This window comes from Fusarium vanettenii (assembly GCF_000151355.1).
Source record: "Fusarium vanettenii 77-13-4 chromosome 11 genomic scaffold NECHAsca_36_chr11_2_0, whole genome shotgun sequence".
In the NCBI taxonomy this organism is placed as follows: Eukaryota; Fungi; Ascomycota; class Sordariomycetes; order Hypocreales; family Nectriaceae; genus Fusarium; species Fusarium vanettenii.
The window spans coordinates 257,862-272,089 of NW_003315850.1; the positions used below are offsets into that span (position 1 = coordinate 257,862).

At 51.7% G+C, this 14,228-nt stretch overlaps 7 protein-coding genes across 7 annotated transcripts; 4 read left to right on the forward strand and 3 right to left on the reverse strand.

Annotated features, from left to right (window-relative positions):
• Positions 1-543: 543 nt before the first annotated feature.
• On the forward strand, positions 544-1,470 carry NECHADRAFT_97218 (uncharacterized protein; the record flags this gene model as incomplete). Its single annotated transcript, XM_003042293.1, has 1 exon — positions 544-1,470. The coding sequence occupies one exon, from the start codon at positions 544-546 to the stop codon at positions 1,468-1,470; it is 927 nt and encodes a 308-aa protein (XP_003042339.1).
• Positions 1,471-1,844: 374 nt separating this feature from the next.
• Positions 1,845-4,094, reverse strand: NECHADRAFT_51785 (uncharacterized protein; the record flags this gene model as incomplete). Its single annotated transcript, XM_003042382.1, has 2 exons — positions 1,845-3,771; positions 3,823-4,094. 2 exons carry the CDS (start codon positions 4,092-4,094, stop codon positions 1,845-1,847), a joined length of 2,199 nt encoding a protein of 732 aa, XP_003042428.1.
• A 1,804-nt stretch (positions 4,095-5,898) lies between these two features.
• On the forward strand, positions 5,899-7,021 carry NECHADRAFT_51890 (uncharacterized protein; the record flags this gene model as incomplete). The annotated part of the gene is made up of 2 exons (XM_003042294.1): positions 5,899-6,019; positions 6,072-7,021. 2 exons carry the CDS (start codon positions 5,899-5,901, stop codon positions 7,019-7,021), a joined length of 1,071 nt encoding a protein of 356 aa, XP_003042340.1.
• Positions 7,022-7,491: 470 nt separating this feature from the next.
• NECHADRAFT_86536 (uncharacterized protein) lies at positions 7,492-9,296 on the forward strand (the record flags this gene model as incomplete). Its single annotated transcript, XM_003042295.1, has 3 exons — positions 7,492-7,776; positions 7,824-7,853; positions 7,902-9,296. 3 exons carry the CDS (start codon positions 7,492-7,494, stop codon positions 9,294-9,296), a joined length of 1,710 nt encoding a protein of 569 aa, XP_003042341.1.
• Positions 9,297-9,592: 296 nt separating this feature from the next.
• On the forward strand, positions 9,593-10,559 carry NECHADRAFT_51867 (uncharacterized protein; the record flags this gene model as incomplete). The annotated part of the gene is made up of 3 exons (XM_003042296.1): positions 9,593-10,003; positions 10,067-10,299; positions 10,364-10,559. 3 exons carry the CDS (start codon positions 9,593-9,595, stop codon positions 10,557-10,559), a joined length of 840 nt encoding a protein of 279 aa, XP_003042342.1.
• A 48-nt stretch (positions 10,560-10,607) lies between these two features.
• On the reverse strand, positions 10,608-11,534 carry NECHADRAFT_51936 (uncharacterized protein; the record flags this gene model as incomplete). Its single annotated transcript, XM_003042383.1, has 2 exons — positions 10,608-10,734; positions 10,813-11,534. Coding segments are annotated over 2 exons (849 nt in total), but the record flags the coding sequence as incomplete, so codon positions are not given.
• A 770-nt stretch (positions 11,535-12,304) lies between these two features.
• On the reverse strand, positions 12,305-13,731 carry NECHADRAFT_51747 (uncharacterized protein; the record flags this gene model as incomplete). The annotated part of the gene is made up of 3 exons (XM_003042384.1): positions 12,305-12,712; positions 12,781-13,142; positions 13,200-13,731. The coding sequence occupies 3 exons, from the start codon at positions 13,729-13,731 to the stop codon at positions 12,305-12,307; spliced, it is 1,302 nt and encodes a 433-aa protein (XP_003042430.1).
• Positions 13,732-14,228: the final 497 nt, after the last annotated feature.

Genomic DNA, 14,228 nt, shown 5'->3' on the forward strand with positions numbered 1-14,228 from the left:
CTAATCCTCGATGGGTATATACGAGGTGAGGGCGTCTGATGAACTGAAGAGCAAGACACCGTTTTATACCAGGCTCTCCGGGAACGGGTGCATCTGGAGGGAATGGGCTATCCGCGATTACTACACAACCGGGCGGTGAGGTTATCGACAGCCGGAGGAAAACGACCCCCTGCTGAAAAAGAAAAAAAAAATAGTGAAGTGAGACTAAAGACTTCGATCGCTGAAAAATGCTAACTGGTAAACACCAAGGACAGCCATTGCTCGGTGATTGCAGGTTGGCCGGAGGCCGAGCTGTGGGACTCCATCAGGGGATCGTGTCTTGACCACCGAAATTGAGCGGCCTTTCGGGGTTGGCAATTAAGAGCACTTGTTGCGTGCTGACAAAAACGGAGTAACCTCATTACGACATGTAAGACGATAAACAGAGTCTGCCTGTCATTGAGGTTGTTAGCGATGCAGTTTTGCTTAAATGCAGTCCGTATTTCCCGTATTTCCCGCTATCTTACTCCATCGCCCTACTACCTACCCCCCCTCATCATCACCATGTCCCGTAATCTTCTAATTACTGGTGCCACCGGCAAACAAGGCGGCAGTGTCGTGGAAGCCGTCCTCTCTCGCTTCTCAAAGGACTTCAACATCCTCGCCGTCACTCGCAATGCACAGTCGCCATCGGCTGTGCGTTTAACCAAGAAATCCTCCACCGTCAAACTCGTCGAGGGAAACCTTGATGACGTGCCTTCACTGTTTCGAGCTGCGAACAAGGTTGCCTCTGGCCCCATCTGGGGTGTCTACTCAGTCCAAGCCGCAGTGGCCAAGGGCACCACCTTTGAGGGAGAAACACGCCAGGGCAAAGCACTCATTGACGAATCAATCAAGAACCATGTAAAGCATTTCGTCTATAGCAGTGTCGATCGTGGCGGAAACGAGCGGTCGTGGACCAATCCCAGCCCAATTCCGCACTTCAAGTCGAAGCATCAGATTGAGCACTACCTCCGCGACAGCACCGCCAACGGGAAATCCGCTATGGGCTGGACAATCCTGCGCCCTGTCATCTTCTTGGATAATATCGCACCGGACTTCCAGGCCAAGGTATTCATAACGAGCTTGCGTAACACCATGAAGGACAAGCCGTTGCAGTGGATTGCCACTTCTGACATTGGCATTTTCGCAGCTGAGGGCTTTGCCAACCCGGAGCGGTTCAACAAACAGGCCATAGGGCTTGCCGGGGAGGAGCTGACCTTTGAGGAGCTGGATCAGAGGTTCAAGACCGTCACGGGTGCCGGGGTTGGCACGACAATCGGGCTGCTGGGGAAGGCACTCAAAGCGGGAGTGAAGGAGGTTGGTGTGATGTTGGATTGGTTCAAGGAAGATGGTTACAATGTGGACATGCAGCTGGCTAAGAGCATACATCCGCACATCAAGGATGTTGAGGCGTGGCTGAAGCGGGACAGCGCCTTCGTCACGCGGTGAAGCAGCTGGCGTGATTTGCGTGGGAAGAGTTGCATGAGCAGAGAGACCTTGATGCTTAATAACGATACCCATTCTTGTGGAACTTACGTACGTGCTACAGACTTAACATTCAATTAATTCACTCGCGTGGGCAAGAATCTAGCGACTCTCGTCTACCTTGCAAGGCGCATGGGAGATTTCATAGTGGCGGGATAAGAATGTTGGACGATATCACGATATCTTTACTATATGAGGCTGGCAAGGTTCACACTTAGGACTTAGAAGATGGTACGGAAACATTGTGCTATTGAGCTTTTTTCGGACTACTTCTATCGCTATAGCGACGTTCATAATTTCAGCAAGCAGGCCGTCCCACAATAGCCTCACTAATCTTCTTAGATCAAGATGGAAATGGCAGTGGTCGATGGCTCCAGGACCGGGTACTCAACGTTCCCCTTGGTCTGAGCCAACGAGATGATCTGGAAAATCTCTGAGAGATCATTCAAACGACTGTAGAGGGTCTTGGCCGCATCCTTGATGGCAGCTGCGTTGAACTCTGGGTTGTCTCCGATGTTTCGGGCCTTGTTGACGTTGTACAGCGACTTGGCGTACGTGAGGAGATTGTAACGGTCGTCGACCTTGAAGCTCAGCAGCTCGGGGAGCTGGGCAGCCAGAAGCCAGTCCTTCCACTTAGGACCCTCGGTGCCGATGGGGAGGGCCTTGGTGAGCTCCGCCTCCTTGTAGCCCTGGAGGGTCTTGAGGTCAGTGGGCAGGGCGGTGCAGAGCGCCGGAGGCTTGGCGGGGACAAAGCTGTAGTAGTAGTCCTGGAGATAGTTGACAGCAGTGTGCTGGGGAGACGCAATGTGGATACACATGGTGACAGCATCGATGAGCTCATCAACAGTCTTGATGGTGGGGAAGGATGTGACCTGCCCTCCATCCTTGCTCTGGATCTCCTTGCACCAAGGAAGAATGTACTTGTCGTTCTGCACATCGGCGTCACACTTGTACTTGGTCTCAAGCACCGACTGGACAAACTCGCGGATGACACCCCAGAGGAGGTACATGTCATAGGCGTACGGGTAGTTGCGGTACTTCTCATACTTCTCCTTCTCAATGTTGAAGCCTCGCTTCTTGAGGTCGTTGGGGATGTACTTGTCCACAAAGTTGAAGTTCTTGTACGAGTAGTCGACGAGCTTGAAGGTTCGGTACTTGGACTTGTCAGGGTCCACGGGGTTCCACGTCGGGCCGAAGCCAGAGATTCTGGCGATGACGGCTGGGACGAGGAGTGTGCGGGCGGCGGAGTTGAGGGCTAGGGTTCTGAACCAGTGAGGGCTGAGGATCTCGTATAGGAGATGGCCCTCGGGGATGGTTCGGTTGGTGGCGACGATGATGGCTTCTTCAACCATGTGTGTGTCGACGAGATGAGTGGCAATCTCGTGTCTAGCCCAGTCGGCAGTCTGGGCGCAGGTCTTGGCGTATCGCCACGGCCAGTCCTCCTTCTCGTCAACGTCCTTGTCATCAGGAGTCAATCTCTTGTTGAAGATGGTGACAGACTTGTCGAGAGAGCCCTTGTAGTCGATGGTGATTGCGAGAGGGTGAAGCCTTCCATCCTCGTGAAGTTGGAAGATGACAATCGGAGCACAAGCGTATCGCTCTGCCTTGCCGATGGGTGCGTTCTGCTCGTTGAGAATGGGGACAACGTTGATAAAGTTCTCTTCATCCTTGAGACCTGTAGCCTTTCGGAAGTAGGAGTAGTCCTGGATGAGAATGTCCTTGTCACTCGAGAGGATCTTCTTGATACCACCAAGGCCCTGCTTTTCAGCCTGGGCAATGTACTCCTGGATCTTGTCCTTGGGAGCGGTCTCAATGGTTGAAGGGTTGACGCCACTCAGGTGCTGCTGAGCAAATCGAGCATCCGAGTACCAATCCTTGTGCTCGCCGATGTTGCGACCCTTCATGATGTCGGTGGCCGGGCTCTGGTGATCTCGGTTCCATTGCTCACAATCGGCAAGGGTTGGGCCAGCGTAAGGCGTGCCCTCGGCCTCGATTTCTTTGGGGATGAGGAAGCCGACGGCCTTTGCAATGTTTCGTACGAATTGCGTCTTGTTGTAGTCAAAGATCTTGCCGACACCCTCACTCCTGGGCTGTTCCTCTGGATTGTTGGTCTGGTCATCCTTCTCGTCGTCAGGAAGGTCCTTGAGATGAGGAGGGTAGCCATCAGATCCATCAGTCCACTGGTAGATCTGTTGCTTGGTTGTGAGATCTCTCTCAACGGGGAAGATGGGCTCAAAGCCTCGGGCGTCATAGTGAGCCGCAGCACTCAAGTTCCGTTAGCTAGGTTCTGAAGATGAGGGTGCTGGGGATACATACGCTTCTTCGATGATCTTGTACATCTCTGTCATGGCGAGCTGTGTGCCCTTAAAGGTTCCCTTCTTGATACCTTCACTAGCAACAAGGCCACCCTTGAGAACACCCTGCTTGGTGGTCTCGAGGGCAATACCGATTCGCAAGAGCTCGTTCATGAACACGCCCTTGTCAAAGACTTGCAAGTCTTCCTTCTCGACATCGTTCCTCACCTTGCCCTTGAGGATCTTGTCCAACTGGGAGCGAGGAGGGAGGGGCTTGTGGACGGCGGCAGACATGATGAAGGAGCAGTGCTAGGATTGAATAGGGGAGAAGGTATGATGAGGATGTAGAGAGAGTGGAATGAGGAGTCCAAAGTCTAGATATCTATGGTCGTTATATACTACTCATTCACCTCGCCGCTCGGTATTCTTCAAGCTGGATTGTGGGCATTGTGGACATCATCACGACCTTGCTCAACCGACGGCGGGGGACGGTCGCACAACGCTGTATGTTGAGCTCCAGTCTCGTCTCAATAGCAGTAGCCAAGCAAGTCTGGATCGTCTTCTCCGCGACAACAACAAAAAAGACTCAGGAAACACGCGGCTTCTAATGCAGACATGCCTTCAGCTCTGCACATCTTCCGCTTCCCCGCCAGACAGCCAGCCACTTCGAGATGCACCCAGCTTAATCTGGCGGGAATCTGCTCGCTGCAAGATAATACATCAAGGTGGAACAAGGTCCATCCTGAAGTCGTAGTGCGGCTGAATTGGACGGGGTACAACATTGAGCTGTCTCGTCGTTGGTTCGTCGCCCTGTACACACGCGTGGTAACATTCCCTTGTGCGGGGAAACAGCCAAGAAACTGACGTGAGCGAATTCGAGCGGCGCATTTGGTCATCTTTGCCATACGTTGTGAATGTGGCTGGCTGTTGACCCTGGCCTGGCCTAGCAATGTCTCAGTGAACGCACCACACTCCGCCAAGCACCACGGGCAGCGGGTAGTGCCGCACCTGGACGGCCGTTAGTTCGCATTAGTCGTCTCAACAATCTCAGTTGAGTTGAGGCAACTGATAAGTCTTCAAAGGCGAGGCCTTCTTCTGCTGCAAGCCCCATCATGCTTGACTAGTCTTGGTGTCTACACCGAAAAGAAAGTAGTCTATTGCCAATAACGCCGCATTCCAACCCAAGGCGAGACATGCCCACAAGGTAACAGCCGGTCGGGTAACTCGACATTCCACACCACACGCGATGCATGTCTCGGTGCGCCTAAGCCGCCACAACGGTATCACGCCCGTTGGCGGTGACTTACGTGAGGCTCTAGACCTCGACCTCTGGACCCATCAGCGCTCACGCAATGGAACCCATCTGTTCACAAGCTTGCAAGTTTGCTTCTTGGCAAAAGCCTTGCCGCACCCTATAGGCCCAATTCCCCAATCACGGCAGTTGATATGGTCAGCGTGCCTTGAACTTCGTCTTCTGCCTGTTTCAGCTCGTGCTCGTATTTTCAAGTGCCCCCCTGTCATACAGCGCCAACCACATCTGATGTCACTGTTACACAACCTACTCAGCCCCGAGATTGACACATTTGTACCACGCACCATATCACACCGCTAGCCTTCGTTGAAGGTAGCGAGATTCGAAGTCTGCAGTAGCGTGCATTGAGGCCAGAGCGGTTTTCTCTTCTGCAACATCGGTCAGGACAATGGGCTGGTCGAGAATATATCCCCTCACGCTATGTTTCTGCAAGGGAGAAGAGAGTCTCTTTGTGCGGGCAGTTGAGATAGTCATCCTGATAGTTGAAAGAGTAGGTGGGAGGCTGTGCACCTGAGCTAGTGCATGGCTAACAGAAGCCCGTGATCGCCGATATGCATCGGAATGGCTGACCGTCACTTGGCGGCGACCACTCTGGAACCGCTTACTCTCCGATAAGGCAAAATATGATGGAACCTTGAGGAATGTCGTGCTCAATTGTTTTCTCACCTGGGCAATCTTACTGCGTCAGCCTCGACTTGATAAAGTCGACTTGTTCTTCCATAATTCGAAAAGCATTCAAAGTATTCCTTATTGACATTCACTTTTGACCGAGTCTGAGCCCTCACAATGTCTTCCACTCAAGATGCCCCCTCCAACGGTAGCGCAGATGCTGCAAAGGGTGGACTCCCAAAGGACTTGGTGAATGCCATGCAGGCCATTTTCGGCAAGCATCCTGGCTTTCGCACCAGTATGTACCTCAAGACCTTTGATGTTGATCTCGGTCTCACTCATGTACACAGCTCACGCCAAGGGTCTTCTTGTTGAGGGTAAATTCACACCAACCAAGGAGGCCAAGACACTTTCCATTGCTCCTCACTTCAACAACCCTTCAACCCCTGTCGTCGCTCGCTTTTCTGTCGGTGGTGGTATCCCTCACATTGCCGACGTGGACAACGGCGCCACTCCCAAGGGTATCGCCGTCCGTTTCCAGATTGACTGTGATACTTACACCGACCTGATTGCCCACACCTTCAATGGATTCGCCACCAAGGACGGTGAGGGCTTCTTGGCCTTCCTGAAGCTCTTTGGGGCTGTTGGAAAGGCTGAAGCTGCACTCAAGAAGGCCCTTGAGGAGGGCCGTGATGCTACCAAGGAGAAGGAGATCCTGAAGCAGGTTGGGACTGCGTTCAATGCCTTCCTCGGCCAGCCTGGAAACGAATCTGCCAGGGAATTCGTGTCGGCCGAGAAGCCAAACCCCCACAACTATGGTACTATCACGTACTACGAGCCCAACACACACGTCCTGACCAACAAGGACGGCAAGGTCACCAACGTGCGGTACCGCCTTATTCCCGCCGATGGAGAGCATCTCTACCCTCAGAAGACCGACGAGGATAAGAAGTTCTTGGAGAACCTTCCCAAGAGCTACCTGGAGGATGACCTGCAGCAACGATTCCCAAGCAAGCCTATTGTCTTCACGATCCAGGCACATATCGCAGACCCCCACGACATTCTGGACAATGCCACAAAGCCATACAAGAGCACCACCTTCGTTCCTGTCGGTAAGCTTGAGATCAACAAGGTCTCGGATGACAATGCGGCCAGACAGCAACAGATTGCATTCAGCCCAGTCCCGGAGAAGGGTGGTGTCAAGGGTATCACATCGTCCAAGGATCCTCTCATCTCTGCACGAAAGGGCGTCTACTACATCAGCGCTGACCAGCGGAGACATGAGAAGCAGGTCGAGTAAGATTATGTTTAGTATGTCCTAGCTAGTGAACAAGAAATGATTCTCAAGAATGCGTCCAAGTGTATCAATGTTTTGCCCGAGGTTGAAAACTAGCTATGGCGGGTGAAATAGCATTCGGGAATAATTATCCAGCCGAACTCACATTTTAGCTCGAGTGATCGCTGGTTAGACCGTTCGGTAAGCGTATGAGATCATTGCCATTCGTGAAGTGAGGGTCAATGTCTCCGCAAATGGTCAGTTTCTCCGCATCGCCATCCTTGATATTGCGGGGTGACGATGTTACCTCGGTCTCGGGCATCCAGGATAAAAGGTTAGATCGACTCATTTGTTCTGGGGTTGGGTAAATATTTAGCAGAAATTAAACTGACCCCGGATTTTGACTGCTTAGCTAGACGTTAAAATGACGCCTTGTCCGTTCATCGCCTTACTGATCTACCGAGACATACAAGCTCGCAACTACTGTCATCACCATGAAGTCTCTGGCTATCAGTGTCTTTGTCCTGGCCCAGTCGCTGGCACAAGTTGCGGCTGGTCCCTTTCATAAACCCTATAGCACACCGCCTGTTGCCACCGTCAAGAATGGCAGCTATGGAGGAGTTCATTCTCCAGAATATGATCAAGATTTCTTTCTCGGTATCCCTTATGCCCAAGCTCCGGTTGGCGACCTGAGATTCCGCAATCCTCGACCCTATGATGAAACTTGGAAGGGGACTCGCCATGCCGTCAAATATTCCCCTGCTTGTGTTGGCTACGGAGTAAGTCAAAAGGACCAAATTCACCATCGGGATGCTAAGACTTTCAGCCTTCACAAATCGGCTATAATACAAGCGAGGTAAGTGTCAAGATCTCCAGAGAAGAATCATAACTGAGCCCCACTTAGGACTGTCTTTACTTGAATGTTATCCGACCTTCAGGATACCAAAAGAAGAAGCTCCCCGTGGCTGTCTGGATCCATGGCGGAGGTTACGTCCAAGGCAGTGGCGTCGACCTCCGATACAACCTATCTTTCATCGTGGAGCAATCTGTGAAGATTGGACATCCAATTGTTGCAGTCAGCATCAACTATCGTCTCAGTGCCTGGGGTTTCCTCAACTCGGCAGAGTTCTTCCAGCAGGGCGATTCCAACATAGGCTTACGCGACCAGAGACTCTCCCTTCACTGGATTAATGAGAATATTGCTGCATTCGGCGGTGACCCATCCAAGGTTACCATCTGGGGCCAGAGCGCTGGTGCCGCATCAGTAGGAGCACAGATCCTGGCTTACAACGGCCGCAACGATGGCCTATTCCGCGCAGCCATCATGGAAAGCGGAACTCCTCTGGCCCTTGGTTCTCAGACAATTCTGGCTGAGGTCTCGTACAAGCTACTTCTGGAAAAGACCGGCTGCGACACTGTAAAATGCTTACGGCGTCTACCCTTCAAGGACTTGAACACCGTACTCAACACCACAGCGCTTTCTGGTGGATGGACACCAAAGATTGACGGCGACTTTGTGGCCCGACACTCATCCAAGCAACTCGCCGACGGGCATTTTGTCAAGATCCCAATCATCGTTGGAGCCAACACAGATGAAGGAACAAGCTTTTCACCAAAAGGCATCAACACTACGAACGAGTTTCAAAAGGCAATCGAGAACTCGTCTCCTGCTATTAGTAGCTCCTTTGCAAAGAAGATCCTGAAAGCATACCCCGAGAAGAGCCGGGAGCAGATCTTACCCAACCTCGCCGCCAACTGGATCCCCCCGGCGTCATATGGCAAGCAGTATCGGAGAACCGCAACATACTACGGGGACGTCATGATGGTAGCCCCGCGTCGACTGGCAGCCGAGACTTGGGCAAAGCATAACTTGCCAGTCTACTCTTTTCGATTCAACGCCATCCCGTCTTGGGCAACTTACCTAGATGGTGCCACGCATTTTGTTGAGGTGGCTTTTGCCATGCTCAATCTTGAAGGCACAGGTTACCCTCCGGTTCGCACCCCGCCGTTTCAAGGGCTGGACAAGTCATATAGAGAACTTTCGCGATTGATGGCAAGCGATTGGATCAAGTTTGTTGCGACCGGCAACCCTAACGGTTGGAAAGGGCGGGAGAAGGCCGTCCCCAGTCTTGGCAAGCCTATTCCAAAGTGGCCCATATACCAAGAGGCCAAGGGTCATGATGCACCAAGAAACTTTCTCTATGAAGGAAACGTGACCAACGCAGTTGAGAGTGATACGTGGAGGAGTAAGGGTATTGCGCTTTTAAACTCGGCCAATTTTGAGGTTTACGACCGTTGAACAAGCTGCGACGTGAGCCTCTCGGCTAGGGCTGAGAGGGATGATAGTTTAGTTATTATATATAGACTATATAAATACCTAGTACCTTCGCGTATCTTATACTGCGATTTAGAGTGAGGCCTTTATAGATAGTTGGTTAATAATGGGGGTGTTGAAGCCCCTCCATACCCTATTCCAAGACTAAGCTGGAATTAGTATCGCCGACGGGCCAACGCAAAGTGCGATTATAAAAAGACTCCAGAAGTAAGAAGTTGTTCTGTCACCAGCATCGACTATAGATTAAACCTCTTTCGACAATGGCCTCCTTTCCCCCAGACGACGAGTTTCCTCCGGTTCCCAATACTTGCCATGGAGAAACCATATCAACACCTTTGCTTTTCAACCTCACAGGAAAGACAGCCCTTATTACGGGCGGTAATGGCGGGATTGGGAGTGGAATGGCCCGAGGTCTGGCCGAAGCTGGAGCCGACATAATTATAATCCAAATCCCGAGTGAGATCTCGTCAGTTGCCAAACAGCTCAGCGCAGACACAGGGCGACGGGTGGATGTGTATGAATGCGATCTAGCCAAGTCGGATGCGATCCGCAAGACACTTGACGACATTTTGAACCGCGACCAGCGCTCGGTTGACATTCTATGCAATGTTGCAGGGATCAGTGGTGGCTTCGTACCAGTGCTCACAGAGACTGACGCTCATCGCGAATTGGTGAGCAACCCTGATGATAGTAATGCTAAGCGGCTCTGAGCAGAACTAATATTGAGATCTCAGGTTTTTCAAATTCATTATCACGCTGCATACGTACTGTCACAGCTGGTTGGACGACACATGGCGGAACGTGGGCAAGGGGGCAAGATCATCAACGTTTCTTCGATTGCAGCCGAGAGGGCCATGACGAGATTCTCAGTATATGGCCCTGTCAAGGCGGCAGTAGGACAACTAACGAACTCGCTAGCAAATGAGCTAGCAATCTACAACATCCAAGTCAATGTGCTCTGTCCTGGGTAAGTCTCCATCCAGAGTGGAAGGATTTTACTAGTGACCCTCAAGACTGACCAGAACGACCAGTTGGATACACACTCCCATGTCTGACCGCAGCTTTGGAGACGAGGAAGCAAGCACTAGGATACTCAAGACAATACCTGCCGGAAGATGGGGAAAGCCCAGCGATTTCAAGGGGGTTACAGTGTTTCTAGCCAGTGCTGCGAGCGACTACGTGACGGGTGCTAGAATCCACGTGAGTGGTGGGACTCATGGAATGTAAATGTTTGATGTTGTTTTTAAGCTTCATGCACTTCTCTTTATTCTTAAATCACTGCCCAAGCCATGTCTTCAGATCATTGTGCATCCCTTGTCGCCACCTCTTTGCCGAAGGAAGCGTTGGTAAGGACATGAACGCATGGGGAACTCCTGGGTAAATGTGCAAGGTGGTTTGAACCCTAGAAAGTCACCTGAGTCAGTATTCTGTCTCATACTATTTCTTCTTTGAATCTTTTTGGCTGGCTGATATAACTTACCCAGCTGTCTGCATCTTTTCTTCCATCAAAAGCCCTTCGTCGCGGAGTGGATCAAGCCCAGCGATATGAAACGATACCGGACATAAGGCAACAAAGTCAGACATAGGTCGTAGGAGCGGCGAAAATGAAGGATGCGACGGATCCGGACGATAAAGATCAATGAGGTTTCGGAGTTTCTGGGCGTTGATAAACGGCGCATCTTTGTGCAGCTCAAGGGAGCTCTGCCCACCTTTAAGAAGCTCGACTGGGAAGTGATCCGGATGAACGGTCGACGGAGTGCCAAGAACGAGCCCTTTGACGCTGGGAAGAGAGTCATCCCTGAGGGCTCGCAGAGCTACAGAGATCGCGAGGTTGGCACCCGCACTGACACCCCCGACGAATATCTTTTCCGGGTCGATGCCATACTCAGGTCCTTTCTGCGCAGCCCATTGGAATGCTGCCCAGCTGTCGTCGACGGGTGCAGGAAAGGTCCAGTCAGGAGTATGTCGATAGTTGACATTCAGAACCGAACACCCGATGTTCAGTGCGATTTGCCGACAATGAGGGTCTTCAGTCTCTAGGCTTCCAAAATGGTATCCACCGCCGTGCAAAGAGATGTAGAGGGCCTGGGTCTCATGGTAGCTTCCCGAGTCTCCTTGAATGGGTCGGTAAAGCCGTATGGGGATTTTGATGCCGTCTGTGGTCGGGATATCAAAATCCGTGACTTCAAGGCCAGTATCTAAGGAAGATACTCTTAGTTAACTTGATGCTTTCTAAAAGAATGATGCAAGATAGTAGCCAATAAAACTTTTAGACTTACCTGGCCTTCCCAAAGTATTAGCAAATAGCTTCGCGGTCTTATTATTTGCCTGATCACGGGCTTCTCGAATCGTCATGGTGGGAATAGCCTCAGGCCGTTTCCAAGTCTTCTCGAACCGGAGCCACTCGGCTGATGGCCCCGTTGAGTAACGCGCAAAGTCAGCCATGGTGAATATGATGTGCTCAAGTGTCTTGAATGATATCAGAAGTCCTAAAGATGTCGAAGCGGCGTGGGCTGGAGAAAGTTGGAAGCTGGATATGTTTTAGTCTCACACGTCATTGAGAACAGCGGTAACATGAATGCTGGGAATTACGTTTACTACTGACTCAAACTTTCAAGTGGGGGTTTCCCTTGAAAGACTTTACTAAAGTAGTATCGCCGAGGTGTATGGGCAAGGGGCTTTTGAGGACCGGTCCTGATTTCAGCATCGACACCTATAGCCACCCAAACAGTAGAGGCTAACAGCGGCATCTTCTTTCAAGTGGCTACCTATCCAGAGATGGCTCATCAAAACCCTGTAGTTTATCTAGTCATAGTCTATAGGGACATGGTCAACTCCGAGTTCCATCTCTGCATCTATCCTAGCTTGCACGAGAATCACCGCTATGCAGCCAGCCCGCATTCACTGAAAGAAAACTCTCATTGACGTTTCAGCTCAACCTATTTTGAATCCGGCCCCCGCCTTGGTTTCTCTTATATATCCTCTGCATCGTGTCCAAACAGCCAATCTCTTCTAGCTTTGTGTCCCCAGAATATCGGGTTCCTTTCATCATCCTTGGTAATCCACACGTCCCGCTCCTGCTGCGCCTCACTGTCAGGCAGATGATATGCATCTTGAAGCGTTCGTCCCGCTTTCTGAACCTTGGACGCTCTTGGTTGGCGCAGACTCTGGTAGGTTGCGAGAGCCTCACTGAGCTCGGAGATGGACTCGCCAGATAGCACCTTGCGGAGTACTGCTGCATCCTCGCACGCCATTGCCGCTCCAGATGACATGTATGGAAGCATTGGGTGAACTGCGTCGCCGAGTAGAACAGCTTTAGAACTCGGGTGAACCCAGTTGTCCACGAGATCCAAGTCGTAGAGACGCCACTTCAGGAAGTCCTATATTAACAAGGTTAGAGTGAGCTTCATAATCCGGTACCAGAACATCTGAGACGGGTCAGCCAAACCTTTCCCGAATTTTCAATCAATTTTTCCACCCGTGGATCCCACCCCGAGAAACGTCGACGAAGCTCCGAGTTATCCGAGATAACAAGCTTAGTCTCTCCGGGCTGGAAAAGCGAGTCTTGCATCGACTTCTCAGAACAGCAAAAGACTACATTGTAGACTTCGCCTCCCCGCACAGGGTATCCGATTACATGCGCTTCTGGGCCACACCAAGATGTCACCCACGGGTCAGAAATGAGACTGCACATCTCTGGATCTGCGAGTAAGACTTGGCCAGGAATCAGTATCCGGTACACGACATCACCAGTATCAGTTGGTGGTAATGGGTGTCCTTGAAACTCGGCTCGCGCGCTGCTTTGAACGCCTACAAGTTCTCATCAGCCTAGTGAACCCTTCTAGCTATTCTGATTGACAGCCTTACCATCTGCAATGACGAGGAGGTCGCCTGCTACCTTGTCGCCGCCCTGTACAATGGCCGCCGGGGCGTTCCAGTCATAACCTTCCACGCGACATCCGGCTTTTATGCAAACTCCGAGGGCCAGGGCTCTCTGTAGCAAGACGGAATGATAGTCTGCTCGGTGCACCATTAGGTAGCTTCCGCCAAAATCCAGTTCTGGAACTCCGTGCGGCATATCGGCCAGCAATGCGCCGCTGTCGTATCGCAGGAAACGGTTCCCATTGGAATGCGTCTTTTTAAGATATGTCGTGTCGACACCCCATCGGCGAAGGATCTTGAAGCAATTGGGCGGGATGCGCATACCGGCACCAACCTCTCCGAAGCTTGCTGCTTGTTCGAGTACTGTCACTCGATGGTGGTCAAGTGCAAGGCCGATGGCGGCGAGGAGGCCGCCGAGGCCTGCACCCACGACAACAATATCAAGCTTGTTACCATCCCTTGAGCTTTCTTGGGAAGGGTCTGTCTCTAAGAATGGGGCCAGCTCGATGTTTGTCATGATGAAAGGCACTTACAAAGGGTGCTTGAGAGGCGTTACGGTCGAATCACACAGCCGCAGAGGAACAGACTGTACAATGGCGTTTCCTTAATGCTCTCAACATACACGAGAGAGAGAGAGTCCTTGGTCTACTGGCTGTGGTCGGCAATGCTCAAGTCGGTCTTCCCAAAGCCTTCGCCGGCGGAGATGCCATGGGAATAAGAAACCAGCAAGCGACTTGACATTACTTACCCAGAATGGCATCGCCGAAGGCAGCATTCCGACCCACTTGAACCTCTCGTGGAGAAAGCCCTTATCTCAAAGGATTGCTGCACTCCTGGCCCAGTGGCCGTCATCCGTTGCCAAGAGGGCTAGTGTCATATTCGTCAATCACCACAATGAATTGCACCATCGTAGCTGGGCCGTCATCGGAAAGTGTAATGACGTGCTTTGATGTGTCCGGGCAGCCAGGATACTCAACTCCGTCAGCGCTTGAGCGCGTTGGATAGCACACCAGA